The sequence below is a fragment of the Ambystoma mexicanum genome, chromosome 3q (genome assembly GCF_040938575.1).
Source record: "Ambystoma mexicanum isolate Mex_15411 chromosome 3q, UKY_AmexF1_1, whole genome shotgun sequence".
NCBI classification, from domain to species: domain Eukaryota; kingdom Metazoa; phylum Chordata; class Amphibia; order Caudata; family Ambystomatidae; genus Ambystoma; species Ambystoma mexicanum.
In genome coordinates, this window is record NC_090926.1 from 67,074,187 (window position 1) to 67,091,382 (window position 17,196).

At 44.9% G+C, this 17,196-nt stretch overlaps 1 protein-coding gene across 3 annotated transcripts in view; it reads right to left on the bottom strand.

The window, feature by feature from the left end:
* LOC138582139 (zinc finger protein 549-like) overlaps positions 1–17,196 on the bottom strand; it is a 187,419-nt gene that overhangs the window by 49,163 nt on the left and 121,060 nt on the right. For 2 of the 3 annotated variants that reach the window (XM_069653152.1, XM_069653154.1), the window contains exons 4-5: positions 11,348–11,461; positions 10,639–10,761 (exon numbers count right to left, since the gene is read on the bottom strand). In XM_069653152.1, coding sequence (XP_069509253.1) covers positions 10,639–10,761; positions 11,348–11,461 — 237 coding nt within the window. The remainder of the gene's footprint in view (positions 1–10,638; positions 10,762–11,347; positions 11,462–17,196) is intronic. The other variant, XM_069653155.1, reaches the window with a different exon arrangement.

Below are 17,196 nucleotides of genomic sequence, written 5' to 3' on the forward strand. Positions count from 1 at the left end.
AGCTCATCCAGTGTATATCCTCAATGTCAGACCCATTCTCTTATTCGATCAACAGTTTTCGGGAAAACATGCATTGTAGTGCCTTCAGATTTAGCATGGGTTTCCGAAGGGCAACCGCTAATCGAACAGGCAGGCATTGTTGAAAATTCTGAAAATTCAATATCAAGATTATTATAAAACCTTGATGAATAAAAATGTCATAAAAAAGTAAATGAACCATACCATGCTCAATGCAAGGTTTGTTTTGGTCGCTGGAACCATACCAGTTCATCATGTGCGGCTTAGTATTTGCATAAGTTACAGACATTTTTTTAATTATGTGACTAAACTCTGAACATGTGACTAGTCCCTTGGATGTTCTGTCTTGCACGAAAAGGAAACATGCTTACATTATAGACTGGACCGCCAAAGGATGCCATTCGATGACAATTGACACAGATGAAAATTGGGTACTGTAATAGCAAATAGATTGAAATGTAAAAATGACCGAAATATGACTACAATATATGGCGTTACCTTGACCAACAAACAGTTGGATTCAGCAGGCTGAGCAGTATGTTGCAGGAGAACAGGTAGATGGCCACAGGTAGCACACTGACGAGTTTGCTCGAAGTGGTCACAGATAGCACGGCGACGAGCAGATTAGCATAGATCTCAGTGCTTCTCAGGTAGAATGTTCAGGAGTTGACTTGCAAAGCACAAAGATGTTCTCATGAGACATATCAAGTGGTTTATTAAGTATTAGAAACAGGGGTGTGTTTGTGAATGAATGACGTGTGTATGTCGTGGTATTATGTTTATTGCAGGGGGGCGGCCTGCCTCAGGGGAGGCCTGCCTAGACACACGGGGTCTGAGGAGGCCATGTGAGCGATGGCCCCTGGGCGTGGGATACCTTTTGAAGTGTACATGCTGTTTGGCACCTTGGCCGTTTGCGCCCGTGCTAGCCCCCCATGCCAGCGCTCATCTCCGGGTGCGAACTGCCTTTGATAGAGGGGGTGGGATGGATGGGCCTGGGGCGTGCAGATAAGGCACAGGAAGACAGCTGAATGGAGACACACTTATGTGGATTGCAGGGGGGCAGCCTGCCTCGGGGGAGGCCTGCCTGGAGACACAGGGTCTGAGGAGGCCATGTGAGCGATGGCCCCTGGGTGTGGGATACCTTTTGAAGTGTACATGCTGTTTGGCACCTTGGCCGTTTGCGCCCGTGACAGCCCCCCATCCCAGCGCTCATCCCCGGGTGCGAACCGCCTTTGATAGAGGGGGTGGGATGGATGGGCCTGGGGTGTGCAGATAAGGCACAGGAAGACTGCTGAATGGAGACACACTTATGTGGATTGCAGGGGGGCGGCCTGCCTCGGGGGAGGCCTGCCTGGAGACACGGGGTCTGAGGAGGCCATGTGAGCGATGGCCCCTGGGCGTGGGATACCTTTTGTAGTGTACATGCTGTTTGGCACCTTGGCTGTTTGCGCCCGTGACAGCCCCCCATGCCAGCGCTCATCCCCCGGTGCGAACCGCCTTTGATAGAGGGGGTGGGATGGATGGGCCTGGGGCGTGCAGATAAGGCACAGGAAGACTGCTGAGTGGAGACACACTTATGTGGATTGCAGGGGGGCGGCCTGCCTCGGGGGAGGCCTGTCTGGAGACACAGGATCTGAGGGGGCCATGTGAGCGATGGCCCCTGGGCGTGGGATATCTTTTGAAGTGTACATGCTGTTTGGCACCTTGGCCGTTTGCGCCTGTGACAGCCCCCCATGCCAGCGCTCATCCCCGGGTGTGAACCGCCTTTGATAGAGGGCCTGGGGCGTGCAGGCAAGTGTGTGGGAGCGAGGGGCCATCAGGCCCCTCTCATCCTTTACTTCTCAGTAGAAACTCGTACCAAGTGCCTTGCCCTTGTGTGATGTTAACTTTGGATGACATTCGCGTAGAGGGGAACACTGAGCAGGACACGGGGCATCCATTTTTGTACCCCCTTTCCACTCCATCTTGGTGACCAGGCCTCACAGCGATAGTACAGCGCGCAGAGCACATGGCCCACACCCTCGTTCCCACTCTGACTGGAAAACTCCAGAGGTATTTGCAACAGCTAATAAATGTAACACATCACTTTCTGAGATCACGGTCCTGCATGTGAACCGGCCTGAACCAAGCACATATCTCGTTCATCTCCAGAAACGTGTCCTTGCCCACGCACCCTCGCCAGTGGAAACTTACTGCCATTCTGACCCTGTTTCCTTGAAAGGTATTCTCTTCATGTGCCAGACCACTGACGATGCCATGATGCCCACCTAGCAGATCCCCAACTAACATTAGACCCCTACTGCAGTATATCGTTGCCTATCAATAACAAATGCCACATACCGGAGATTCTTGTGAGCACAGACCCACACTTCAATCAGTGTATTATAGTGGTCAAGACCCTTGACCTAAGGCCTGTATAATCCAATGTTAATTGATAGTATAGATATATGTGTGACTTTTATAGAGACATAACCGACTGAAAGACTTTGAACAAGTGTTATTTAGTGCATGCATTATTTATATTATATTATGTTAGCTTAGATAGTGACCACCCCGCTTCACAGCGACCTGAACTTCACCCATTCCGAGCACAGATGTCTGACGTCCATCCTTGAATGGGGACACACTTGATTCATTTAAAAAATCGAAATGACCGTTGTTAAAATATATGTGGTGTTTTATTTTGTATCTTATTTTGATGACACAAAAATACAAAATTTACCATTGTACCGTTCAGGTTGCAGCACAGCGAGAGAAAATCCCCTGTACTGACCACTGTCACTCGGGAACGTTTCTCTTATGGCACGAACGGCACAGGCGGGTATCACTCTTCGAACGCTGTGTCCAAGCCTCCCGTGAAGCCACCATGTAAACGAACGATAGGCCACCAGCCTGTACCACCTGTGAAAAGGAATGAAACAAACTGTTTTTAAATGACCAAGATAAGTTTAATAAACGTTTGTTGTGAATGACAATTCTTGTAACTAATGGCATTCTGCTCGGACAAATGCTATCTAGACACTGCACACTATTGAAAGACTTTCGTGCGTTACAATATGTATATGTAATTTTGGACATAGTAGAAGACCATGAAATAGGAGTGGCATGACAAGCAGAGTATACTTACTCGTTACTCGGATTACGAGGACGAACAGTTGCGCGAAGTTTGTGCATAAGCACCATCATTTTCCTCAACACGGACCGTGTGAGGCAGGCTGCCCTGAAGTCTGGCAGCTCGGTGATGCATTGCGGTCGTAGCGCACCTTCCGAAATGTAGGCCACGCATCCCGAGTTTTCACAGCAGCAGCAGTTCTCGTCCTCGCCTCGTTGGCATTAGCTTGCACCGACTGCATGTGCACCAGGTGGAAATACCGTCCATGCGACTAGGTCCAGGCTCTTCAGCTGTTGAATCGTCCTCCCAACTGCCGTCCGAAAACCAATCGTTTTCGCGTGTTTCCCTTTCCAGTAGTTCCTCCTCGGTATACTCGGGCTCGTACATGTAGTGCATTATTGTAGCCATTGTGTGTTAAACAACCTAAAATAATTGATAGCGGTGGTACTGGTATCTGTTCACACGGGCTATAAGCAACGAAGGTAGCTGACCAAAGCACAGAAACGAGTCACAGAATACTCAAAGTAAAACAGAGAGAGGAATGGAATCGAAAATCTGCTGCTGTGTGTTGTGAAACGGTCTGTTTATACTTATTGAGGAAAGAGGCGTCCTGCCATTTCCATGGCGACACGTCATTAGCTGAAGCGCAGCGAATGTTGACACGAGACGTGCTTTGGCATTGTGAAATGGGCGGTACGTGCCTGCTGATGACAGGCTCAGGGGCGGGGGATATGATTTAGTGCCGCAAAAGCAGGTCAGCCAGGGCGATGGGGGAAATGATAGGATTATCACAAAATGGCAGCTCCCTGATGCCTGTTTTCGCATTCGTTTAATGGACGAAAACTCGGGTAAGGTTATAGGAATGTTTTCTATAATCGAGCGATTTAGGCTTAAAAACACATGGCCGACCCGTAGGGGCAATAACATTTTTTGACCGACCCATTCCTTTAAGTGTGAGGACTTTTTTTTAAACCTTTATTTATTCTTGCCAGGCATGAATAAATATAGTAGTTTCACATAAGGCAACAATAGGTGGAACAAATGTTGTTATACATATCATCACTCAGTGTTTGCTCAATATCACAAGATTTATTGCCTGTAAATACGATGTATATACCCTACAAATGTAAATTATGCTTTTATCTGTAACTGTATAATACTGCTTCTCTTGTAACCTAAGATATGTGCCCAGACGGCCTCGAACCAGGTGTGCTATATAAATAAAGAAATACAAATACAAACAGCCCAGAGACATTCTAGGGAGTTACATTACTGTAGGGGGCCCACAGAGGGTTTCAGGCATAGCTCAGAAATTGCTCCATATGTCCCTTGGCTTGGAAGAGTTTGGTAGCATAGTAACATATACATCTTCACAGTTTTCCACCCACATTAGATCCGAAAAACCACTCTTTCCCTGTCGGTGCCACAGCATCTTTCCATTTCTTAAATACACATTGTTTGTCCTCTATGCAGCCCACGTTCAAGAGGGATCTGGTTCTCCTCTCTGGGACCTGTTCGCAAAGGCCACACAAGGCACCCAAAGGTGAGCATTGCAAGGCTAAGTTCACTATTTGTGTGAGAGAGCCAAACACATCTTTCCAAAACTCTTGTAATCTATGGCAGTCCCAGAACATGTGTAGGTGACCTGCCTCTTCCATATGGCATTGGGGGCATTTACCATCATTGTCCATTGTATAAGATTAAGGCTACGGGGGTGTAGTGTAGTGTGTGCAATATTTTATATTGTATGAGCCTAAACCTAGCGTTCAACCACACCGGCCCGGTCAGAAAGCACATTCTGTTCCATTGTTCATCTGAGATGAGTCTTTAAGTCTCCGTCCCATTGTATTTGAGCAGTGGGTGTTCGTCTTCCTGCCTTGTCCAAGATCATACCTTATAGTGTAGCTAGTATTATGCGACATCCGTTGGACCTGGATATATAAGCCAAAAGCTCATCCTCTAGGGCTTCAATAGGGGAACAGTCCCACAACTTGGATATTGCTGCTACAAGCCTATAGAATTGTAAAACAAATCTTGGTTGTGGTGCCCGTATGTCCCTGTTTCCATGTCTGCATGTTGATAAGGTGCCCCCCAGTCCTCTAGTCTCATGTAGCCAATTCATTCCCAGGAGGTGTGAATCGAACTATCCCAAGTGGGTTCCAAACCAGGGAATCACCACAGTGGGAGCGACTTGCAGTAGGGGTGTGTCGCACCGATCAGGCGAAATATTCTCCTCCGGGCCCCCATAATAGTTTGGACAGGGTCAAATGGGCAGTTATCAGAATAAGTTGTATTAAGAAGGAGTGTTTAATCTAATTTGTCGGCTGCCAATCGCTTAAGACGAATGTGTGGAGTGGAGTCCTCTCCTCCCTGCCAGTACGATGCGAATTATGCCTGGGCAGCAAGCCAATATCTTTCGAGAAGAGGTGGAGTGAATCCCCCCTTGGAGTATGGCTGCGCTAATTCTTCCCACTTTTTTCGCAGCGCCTGCATGCCACAGAAATTGTGAAAGAGAGCAGTGAAGTGTAGCAAAGTATTCCTTGCCTGGTCACATCGGTACACTGGTAAATTGATATAGGTGCTTGGGTAGCAAGATCATTTTTACTAACGCCAGTCTACCTGCAAGGGATAGTGGTATGTTCTTCCATCTCCTCACTCTGTCAACAACGTACGCTTCATGGGCTGTATAGTTCCGGACGAGGAGAGAAACAGGATCTCTGGCTATCCAGACGCCCCTATATTTAATGCCTTCAGGAGCCCACTGCACACGGTATTTGCCCAGTGGTCTAGTCCTAATGTCCGTCAAGGGGAAAACCTCAGACTTGGAATAGTTGACGACAAACCCAGAGTGACCGCCGAACTCTGTAATTTTCCCTCATTATCGGACCAAGGTTAATGTGCAGTTCGCGGACTTACACCGTGACATGAATGGCGTATAGGGAGTTAAGTTATGGCTGTCCTCTCAGTCGGAATTCCCCTACCCCTATGGCACTCCCTAATCATGTCTGCAATGGGCTCAATAGCCATTGCCAAATGTAATGGGGAAAGAGGGCAGACCTGACGCCTTCCTCTCCCTAGAGAGAGCGGCCTGCAGAGCTGGGAGATTACCAGGACCCTCACCGTAAATTGCTTATACAGAAGCTTGATGTATGCGATAAGATTTGCCCCCAGCCCATAGGGTGCCAATACCGTGAATAGGTACTCCCAGGATACCATGTCGAAAGCCTTCTGGGCATCTACTGTAACCGCCACTGCAGAGGCCTCGGGTGAAAGATGTGACATAGTATTAAACAACTGGCATACATTCAACACTGTGGATCTTCGTGGGATAAACCCTGATTGGTCATCTTGGATCAGATGCAGCATAAGGGGGAGGAGCCTATTTGCAATTATCTCAGCAAATATATTTGTGTCGACATTCATTAACAAGAGCAGTCTATAAGATCCACACTCAGTTGCCAGTTTACCCGGCTTGAGAAGGACTGTGATAACGGCTTCTCGCAGTGATTCCAGTAGCACAGAGGCAGCCAGAGATTCTTCCCACACTTGCACTAAGTGGGAAACCAATATGGCACCGTAAGCAGAGTAAAATTCCAACGTCAATCCTTCTGGGCCTGGTGCCTTACTCCTAGGGAGGTCTCTAATTACTTCCATTGTTTCCTCAGCAGTAAACGCCCCATTGACCCCTTCCCTGGCAGCCGACACCAGCCTGGTGAGGGACAAGTCCCTCAACAATGATTGAATAGTTGTCGACCCCTTGGGAGGGGTGGCTTGGTACAAGGTTTCATAGAATTGCGCAAACACCCCTAGTATCTCCAAGTCCACGAATGTAGTTGCGCCTTGTTTGTCTAGTATAGCATCAATGTGCTGCGGGCCATGTTCCTCATGAAACAATCTAGCCAGTGTTTTGCCAGGGCGCTCCCTTCGCCGTACCGCCTAGCTGCTGCTGGCTTTGAGAAGTATTTAATTGCCCTTTCAGTGTGTAAGTGGAATTGTTCAAGTGTGGTGTGTATCTCAGCTAAGGTGACAGAGTCTGGTATGGAGGCTTGGGCATCTTGCAATCACTTTAATTTGGACTCACATCTCGCAAGATTGCATCTAATAGTGTTCAACACCCAAAGCTCCCTTGAAATGGCCCTGCCCCGAATGTATGCTTTGAACACCTGCCATACCATGCCCTGGGATGTCTCCCCGAGAGTGTTGTGGGTAAAGTAGGTGCGTATATCTGCCTCAATATCTGCCCTAAAAACAATATCACCCAGGGCCTCAGGCTTAAACCTCCAAGTGAAAGACCCAGGGGCTCTTCCACCCCCTTTCATCGGGGAGTAACAGGGGAATGGTCAGATAGTGCACTGGAAGAATATTTGTAAGCTGGACCCTGCCAGCCAGACGCCGGGAGATCAGTATATAATCTATGCACGAGGCCATACCATGTACTGCAGAGTAAAATGTATATTGTCGGTCCAGTGGGTGTGTGAGCCTCCAGGCATCGCACAGCTCAAGTCTTTCTATCTGTGTATGCAAACTGCAAGTAGCTTTCGGAATTGGCCTGGGGGGCAGACGCGGTGAGGTCCAGCATTTGATCCAGTACGCAGTTTATGTCTCCCCACAGATGATAGGGACAGATGGGTATGAGTCTAAAATATTATCGATATTTTCATAGAATTCACGAGAGTCTATATTAGGACCATATGTATTAACTAAAAGAACCTCTGCCCCTACCAACACCCCATAGACAATAAGATTCCAACTCTCTGTATCAATCTGAGCCCCTTTCGACTTAAAATTAAGTGTTTCAAGGATCAGGGTAGAAACTCCTCTGGACTGAGATGCGTAGCACGTGTAAAATCGGTTGTCCCCCCAGGACCCTGCCAGGTTTTTATTAGTCGTCCCCAAGGCGTGCGTTTCCTGCAGGAATAATATATTGGTTTTGTGCCTGGTTGTATAAGCAATGAGTTGCCTGGATTTAGCATAGCTACTTAGACCTCTGACATTCCAACTCAAGATATTAAGTGACATTCACATCAATGAGCATGATGGTTACTCGCCCTGTATATGTATATCTGATGATCAAACTCTGCTCCTGTCTAACAACTGCCTCATGTCTTTGCCTGAATACTTGCATGTCAAGACCAACTTTATAACTTTTCGTCCCAAATATTCCCCCTCCCCATCCACCCTCACCCCCTCCCAATCAGGGCGATGTCAACTCCCACCCCACCCAAGTACTCCAACCTTGACCTTCTAGCAATCCCTCCGCCCCCAGGAACCTTCCTGAAGACACCAGAAATTGCACCACACCATCCCCGGGGGCCAGAACCAGAATGCCTGCCACCCCCCAACTTAAACAGAATTCAATTGAAAGATATGGCTTTTCGTTACATCGACACAAGAATTTAACCTTTCATCCAGAGCCTAGCAGCAATTATTTCTCTGTATTTCTTTCCTGATGTGTGTACAAGCAAAGGAAAAAATGAGCCTTCACCATCAGTAGATTTGCTCACTATGGAGCCCAAGGAGGTCACTGTTCCATTTCTCAGTCAGCGCTTAAGGTGTGTATCGAGGAAGGACATTACTTCAGCACTACTAATATGTGAATATTATTACATCGAGATGTCGCCTTGAGGTCCTCATTCTTAGCCTTAACCCCAGCCACCTTCTGTTGTAGGGATCTAAGAGTAGTGCAGACCTCTGCGCTGGTATCCTCAATCTGCCCAATACGTTGCTCAGCTTCCGTTATCCTACTGCTCTCTTTGTCGATTCTTTGCTGCATGCAGTCAACTTTATATACCAGGCTATCGAGTTTCCCATTCACAGAGTCAAATCCTGGTGGCATTTTTTCAAGGATGATCGCCATATCAACTTGTGCAGGATTTGAATGGGGGACCACTTCCTCCCCCAGCATGCATTCTGATTCAGGGGTGTCAGACTTGCCCATCTGTACTCCCGAGTGGGCCCCCACCTTTGCCATCACCATTTGATGGGTACCTTGCCAGGTTCAGGGGGATGGTCCCAAGCTGCATATGGTGTCTGGATAGGGGACAGAGACAGATGACCAGAATTGCCTCCGGTGAGCGGGCCCCGGGAGCGGTGAACGCACAGGGAGGGCTAGCAGACAGTATTAGGTGGGGATCATTGGGAGCACGTACCTCTTACAACGTGACAGTCCCTCCCAGGGTACAAAGCAAGGCAAGGCAAGCTGCATGGGGAATGCAGTGTGTTTTTCGACCTATTGCAGTATGGTCAATGGCAGCGTTTCTCATCGATGGGAGAAGTGTATCAGGTCTCCCTCCAGGCTCAGCACACAATGGTGGATGGCAGTGTTTCTAGAGGCTGAGGGGAGTGTAGCTGGCTTTCCCTCCGAGGGCAATACCCAAGATGGTCACCTAAATCAAGTTTTATCTCTGGGATGTCAGTGTGCCCACTGCAGCACCACCAGCTTTCAGCAATAGCTCAGGGGGGCGGGGAGTGAGCCAATACTGGTGCAGATTTTATCCCCTTCAGGTGACGCAACTCACCTCTGGCTTTTGCGCAGGCAACCCGGTGTACCCCCAAGCGCTGGCACGTCTCCCGCTGTTGACCAGTCAGTTCAGGGACTCAATGAAGGCTGTGCTATCGCTCCGCTGACACGTCCACAAATGCAGCCAAACTTGGTCTCGGTATGTGCCTACGGCTACTATGCTACCAGCATAGCTCTGGTCGTGTTATTATCGAATTTCAGGGCGGTTACGGGCCTCCTCCCTTCCGGCCCTCCAGGATCTCTAAGGACAGAAGTCCATCTTGGTGCAGCAGCCCTGGTGGCTCAAGTGTGAGGAATTTTAACGATGATAACATGTTTTTAAAAAAATTGGATATAAAAAAATTCAGAGTTCTCAAAATGTGCACAGTTTGAATATCTTTAAGAGTGGCAGCTGGAAGATTAGTATAGTGAGAAACTGTGCGGATCTCTAAAATTTTAAAAAGGACCATACTATGTTTAAGCAGGCTATTATGAAAGACATAAGCACACAACAAAAGTGCTTTCTGGATCCACTGAAGTTTTACTAAGGAAGATTTCATCATACTGTGGGTGGTATTTATCAGACGATATTCAGATGGCTTCTTTTACAAATCTATTCTCTTTGCAGGTTAGAGCATGATACTGGGAAAGGAACATGAAGATATTGGTGTAACAATTATTGAACTAAAAAGAACAATCTGCTTCTTGTCAAATACAATTAGCACCCTGAGCAGGGGCTCTAGCCGATCAGGGAGCTCGGAACGCGGGATGTATTCTCTGGTATTAGCCCATGTTCTGAGCTCCCCTACTGCTGCGCAAACCTTGCCCTTCTTCAACAGGTGTCCGTTTTTGGTGTTAACTCATAATCAACACCAAAAACAAAATCCTGTTCTCGATGTTGCATTGCCAGATTGAAAAAAGGTAGGTTTTTCTTTTTAATGATTTATGTTGCTGTAAAGTGGTGCCTTATTAGTCAGACTTGTGTGAAATAAGGCGTGCTTTAGCTTACCAGAGACATCGTCCTTGCTGGTGTTGGAGCTTCCTTCTCCAACTTCAACACCAAGATGATCAATAAAAATTGAAGTGGCCTCGTCTTGCCGTAAACAATCATCAGTGCTGCTAAAAGGAAATCCTGTACAACATGTTAACAACAACTATTTATTATAGTAAATGGTAAATGTTTGTGAGTTGCAACACCTGCAATGTACAATTTTAAAACAAAAAAACGGTTACCAAATAACGATTTTATATTTAGTCTCTTTAGATAGCTCCACAGTGAACCCAACTGAGGAAATAATTAATATACATGCCAATTGTTAAAATAGTAAATAGCTTGATGAGGAATTGCCTATTTCTGCTTGCCCCTCAGACAATGCACCCTTACCTCACAAACATATTGCAGGAGTTTGTAATGGCTGTGGCTGCTTATGCCGCTTCCAATAACGTCTCTATGCATCACAGTATGTGCACAACTACCAATTATTAACAACAAACGCATGAACAATAGGTGCCTATTTCTATGTACGGACCCCAACAAGAAGAAGCACCAAGTCGGCATGAGACCTAATACATATACCCTTGCACTACTTCAAAGCACTGCATCTGCCATGTCTAATGTCCTGCAACTACCAAGCCAATGTCTTCCTTACAGACATGACATCCTTTCCACTGGTGGTTGAAATTACAAAGGTGATTGTAGCTCACTCTTCCTTTCTCACCTGAACTGAGATCATTGTTCTTCTCTCCTTCGTCTGTGTACTGAGGAGTCTTCAGATACTGTTTTTCCTCTCTTTTAACTTTGCACAATACATCTGTATCGGTGATCACATCATCTATTCCAAGGAGAAAAAAAACTTAAACTTAAACTTTCATTTACACCGATTTCCCTTTTGTTTTATAATTATTTTAGTTTTTACTTCTCCCACTTTTCTCTGCCATTTACTCTCATATTAATTACATACCATTGCAGTAGCATGTATTAGTGAAAAACTAAGGAGTCTCAGGAGTACTGCATGTTCAGAGAATGACACCAATTTAGACTTCGAGAAAGAAAATATATCCCTAGTTTCTTTTTGTAATTTACCCTGTTACTCGCCTAGGTGATGGACTTCAGAAATCCAGCTCCAACTGGCCTAAATGACTATAGGAAGTAAAAAAGTGAAATGTTAAACAGATGTAATTGGAACCCTTTGAAATGGATACAAATGGTGGACTTCAGTGAGCTATTAAAGAGCATGTGTAATCACATACAACTGTACATTGAGACAAGGATGCATTTTATCAAAAGTTATATTTGGATCACAAACTGAATCGCTGTCTGTCATATCAAGCTAAATCAATCGAGATGGAGGGAGTTACAAAATTGTGGCAGCTCTTTTCAGACTCAAAAATGGGGCGGGTAAATCCTTCCCTATAACTGTAGCAGGCCTTTGGAATAACCTCCCTGGCCAGGTAAGGATGGAAGCCAACTACCAACGCATTCGTAAACAACTGAAAACCCACATCTTTAAGTAATATACATAACACAACCGGACCAGTTATATGCAGTTCTAATGTCTTGTGCTACGTGTATTTTGTTTGTCATTTGTCTTTCGTGTTCTTGTCTCTGCGCCCCGAAGCTCGAGAGCTACCGGTGCAATACAAATAAAATAAATAAATAAATAAAAAATTCACAAAACATCAAACCTGTTTAGATAAGTGTCATGCCAGACCTTTTTATGCACTACATTTTTAAATACAACAGCTTTGATCTTTGAGAGCAGAGGGCAGGTGACCTGACAGACACCGGAACACTTCTTTTGATTTTTATCTGCATAGATGATATTGCAGGCCTCATCACGAGTTTGGCGCTAAACCTTAAATGCGGCGGTAACGCTATTACCGCCGCATTTAAGGGTCCGCCAAATCACGGGCTTAGCGGATTTTCTCCCAGCTCTGAGCTGGGGGAAAATCTGCCGCGAGTTTTGCTGATTTTCAGCGCTATTACCGCTGGCGGTAATATCGCCGAACATTCCCCATTGGGCCCAATGGGGAATAGGAACTTCCCGAATGGGCCCAATCGGAAATGGGGACTTACCTGTCTGCCAAACCCGGGGGGTTTGGCGGTAGGGCTAATAGCCCCGGCGGTAATACCGCTGGGGTTAGCGACCAACGTGATGAGGCCCAAAGTGTGCACAGAGCCTTTGAAAAAGAAACAGCACACGGTGAGATAAGGAATGGTTTCTTTTCGTTCAACTTCTGCTCTGCTTTCTGTCTGTAGATGCTCATGGAGGAAACAGAATTATGCAGATTTATTTCCCAGCATTTTGGGATCTTATTATTTATAGAATAGAAAGCGTAGTTACAATTGGGAAGTATCCTTTGTAACAAATTATACTTTGTTTCAATGAAAGCAAGCTTTCATTGCACAAAAGTATTTTAAGAGTTCCTGTACGGGGTGCATTTACCATCAAGATGCATTTATGTGGTGTATTCAGACACATTATTGTGAAGGAGACGATTTTCCACAAATGTAATAAATTCACTGAAGCCAGACATCTTTGCAACACAACTCTGTTTTGTTTCTAATGGATCTTAATCTTAATCATTTTTAAGCCTAGTCCTATTTTAGTTGCCTGTCGCACACCTTTTACACTCTTGCAGAGACAAATCATTTTTACTTAGAATATAATTTAGAATCAAGCTATAAAAACAGTGATAAATACTCCCACCTCAAAACCATATTTGGGACACGGATGAGTATGGAATGTCTAGTTTAAAGATCCATTCAACCTTAATTTACAGTCATAGTGGTAAACGGTACTGTAAATGACCAGTGGCAGCGGGCCCTCGTTCAAGACTGAGTGATTGTCCTTACACCAATAACAGGGATCAGACCCTCTTTCAAATCTTTAAGACGCAACAAAATATGTTTCTCTCGCTGTAATTTATTATGTAGTGCTTACTGCAGGGTCCTTCAACCGCTAAGTACTGTGTTTATTATTACGTCAGTCGATAGTTTACCAAACTCTGAAGGATGTAAAAAGTACTCTGTCCAGCCAACCTTTGACCATGAGATTATATATAGAATTTAGCATTGTGCCCTTACATCTCTGCACTGTTGTATCATAACATTTGCATACCATTAAGTAATACCAGTTCTAGACTTTTATTAATCATTAAAAGGCTATTCTCCTAGATAAAACACCTGTGGGTTTTCAAAGGATGTTTTCTGCTCTCGAAATCTACATGAAAAAAAACGAATAGTCAAGCCAGAAAAATCAAAAATAGTCTTCTTAGGTGGTAGCGGAAATGCTGACTGATTCTCTTGGAAGATAGATGGCCGAATTATCCCTGTGGTAGACGAAATTAAGTACCAAGGATACACACTGTTCGCCAAACCAAGAAGGGCACAAATACTATCTGATATTACATGCGCGACTAAACAACTAACAGCGCAACTACAAAGAATTGTTGGTCAGTACTGCAAATTCTCATTGATTCCCACATTGAGATATTATAAAGCTAAGATCATTCCAATATCTAATACATGGAATAGAGGCTAAACCACTGGCTTGGGCATTGGACTGGGATAAAATTGAAGGCTCAATTTGGAGAAAAAATCTTAAATCTACCCAAAGGCCTACCAATTTCTCGCCTTCGTTTTGAGTTGGGCTTAAAATCTTTAAAATCACAAATGGACTGGAAATTGCTTTCCTTATACAGACGTATTATGGATCCTTTACAAAATTTGCTGTATGAAGACCTTAAAAAGCACTTGGATCAGCATTTGCCAGTCCTGCTTAACCTAAAAAACGTGGTTAAAGAGATTCTAACAAATTGCGATAGCAATGGAGATCTTTTGGTGTCAAACCCGATGAAGACAAAGAAACAGATGGAAACAGCAGATTGGATTAAGACAATAAGGGAAATGAGAGCATCATCGTCCTCTACCTCTTCATCCTGGTGTCAGACGGGCTCTCCTCCTCCCCTGACTCCTCCTCACCTGTATGCTCAGGTACTTCCTCTACCTTGACTGAGCTCTTCTTCTTGGTCTTTCTCTTCGTCCCTTGTCCAGGCTTCTTCTCCTTTTTTTGACGTAAGTAGGGCCGCGCTCCCTCGGCCGCCTCCATGGTCTGAATATAGTACAGATCCGGAGGTAACCCGAGGAGCACGCCCTAAAAATGGGGAAAAAGCTGTTTGGCAGAAAAAACCCTGATGGATTCCAAGACTGTAGTAATGGGAAGGTCCGATGATAAACCATAAGACTTGCAGAAGTGGGGAATCTGGTCAGCTGACACCACAGACGCGAAGCTCCGATGTAAACAGAAGAGGCTGGTTGCTGGAGCCTTCTGGACCCGGTGTAGGGGGTCCGTAGGATTAAACGGTATAGCGGACTACCGTGAAAGATACTGCACAGAAGTAATGATGCAGGTAAGGACTGAACAGAAAAGGTAACAATAAAGGGAACACGAAAATTAGGATAGAACAGAGTAAAGATAGAAGTCTCCCGACACTGGAGAGGGATATGACGGCGGAGACTAAGTGGGTTGCAGAGAGAGACAAGTACACGGAATACGCGTGGAGAAAGGGAACGCGTAGTGAAAGCTAAAGTAGCTAGAAAAGTCCTCGATCACCTTACCTGAAAACCATTAGACACCGCGAGTGGCAAGGGACAGGAAAGGCAAAAGCAAAGCAATACGGGAGACGGAGTAATGCTAGTCGCTGAAAGAGACTGGCAGCGCAGATAACACATACAATACAATGCGCCGTGCGCTAGTTTGATCAGCCAGTTATAGGTTCCGTTGGCCATCTTGGAATAAGCTAGACCGTTGGTCTTGCTAATGGAATCCATGTTAGTAGTACTTCCAACTGTAAGCTATCTTCCAGGGCTGGTGCATGACACCTGGTTTTTTTACCGAGATATCTAATAAAATTTCCAGATCGCAAGATAAGACACTATTTTCTCAGAATGCGGCTCAATCTAGTTCACACAGGAGCTGTTCAAGTCACAAGGGGTCAAGAAAAAAGTGGCAGAATTTTATGCACGGGCTGCAGAGACCTAAAACATCAGACGCTAGAACATCTTTTGAGACATTGCCAAGGCACTCTAAATGCCAGAAAAAAACATTCTGGCAAATGTATGTCTAATTCAGATCTATAGACAGGTCTCTCATCACTGATGTTCTGAAATAGATTGATCACTGGGCAAGAGACGGCACTGACGATAAATGTAATCATAGTACTTGTAGATATGATAATATTTTATCAAAATATTGTTAATATCATAGACATGTCTGTCTGTAGTTTTTTAAACTTAAAAAGAATCGTATGAATTGGTCTGTTAATAATTGTAAGATTCTTTTTCTTTTATCTTTTTTCTAATACTTTCTTTTTGTGAAAAATCAAATTTTGATCATAACACAAATAAAAAAAAAGGCAATCCTGCTATCGGACCTCAACACACATGCTACAAGCCATGTTTTCTATACTGTGTAATTGGCCAGGTTTGTTTGTCAAGACATTTAAAATACATACAGAATAGATCAAATGTCCAGACCTTTGTAGGGGAATAAAGAAAGGTGTTTTGTGAGACTAATCCCCATATATAATATTAACATCCCCTTCTGCAACATGCTTTAGGAAGTGAACCTGCTGTAGTGTGGATGGAAATTAGTACACAAATCAATTGTTGTTCTAAGGTTGAATTCCTTCTAATTATGATTTACTGAATTCCTACTAGGCAGAGCTTTTCTGATTTGAGTTAGCCTATGTATTTGGAGTAGTCGCTCTCAATGTGATATTTGTTCTATCTTTGAAGGGCTTGCACTGCTGAGGTAATTAACTATTCAAGTTCTATGTGGGCGATGCTCCCACGGCAGTGGGTATGCTATACCTTTTTTATATGAGGGGAGTTAGGATAGCTGAGGCTCATGCTGGGCATGTTCTTTGTGGCAGGAATTTAGACTGCTGAGGCATATGATGTTCCAGTTCTATATGAGTATAGCTTGCAATACTGAAGCCCTTTATTTACCTCTTCATGAAGTTGAACTTACTGCTCTGACCTATGACTTATCTGTTCTATGTTTGCTAATCCTGTATTGTTGAGACCCCCACCAGTCCTGTTCTATGTGAGAAAAGCATGATCTACTGACGTCCATGGTATACCTTTTCTATAGTAGGAGAGGAGTGTGCACTACTGAAGGCTATGTTAAACCTGTTTTATGTGAAGGTAGTTTATACTGCGGACACACATTCCTAATCTGTTCTCTGCATGGGAATCTTCTACCCTTGCTTTATACCTTGCACTGATCCACTTCACCTGTTCCACACGATGAAATGTGTGGATGCCCTGATTTGCCTTTTCTGTTTGTGTGGGGGAAGTCTGCACAGCTCCTACTCAAGCTGACCTATTCTGTGTGAGTCAAGCGTAAAAAGCTGATGCTGCTGTTGTACCATTTCTTTGCACGCAAGGGAATCTGTCAGTGGTCATCTGTTCCCCTTGTGAAACTGTCTGTGCTACTCCAACCTGTGCTTTATCTGTTAAGTGTGAGGGATACCTGCTTTGCTGTCACAATGTGGCCCTGCT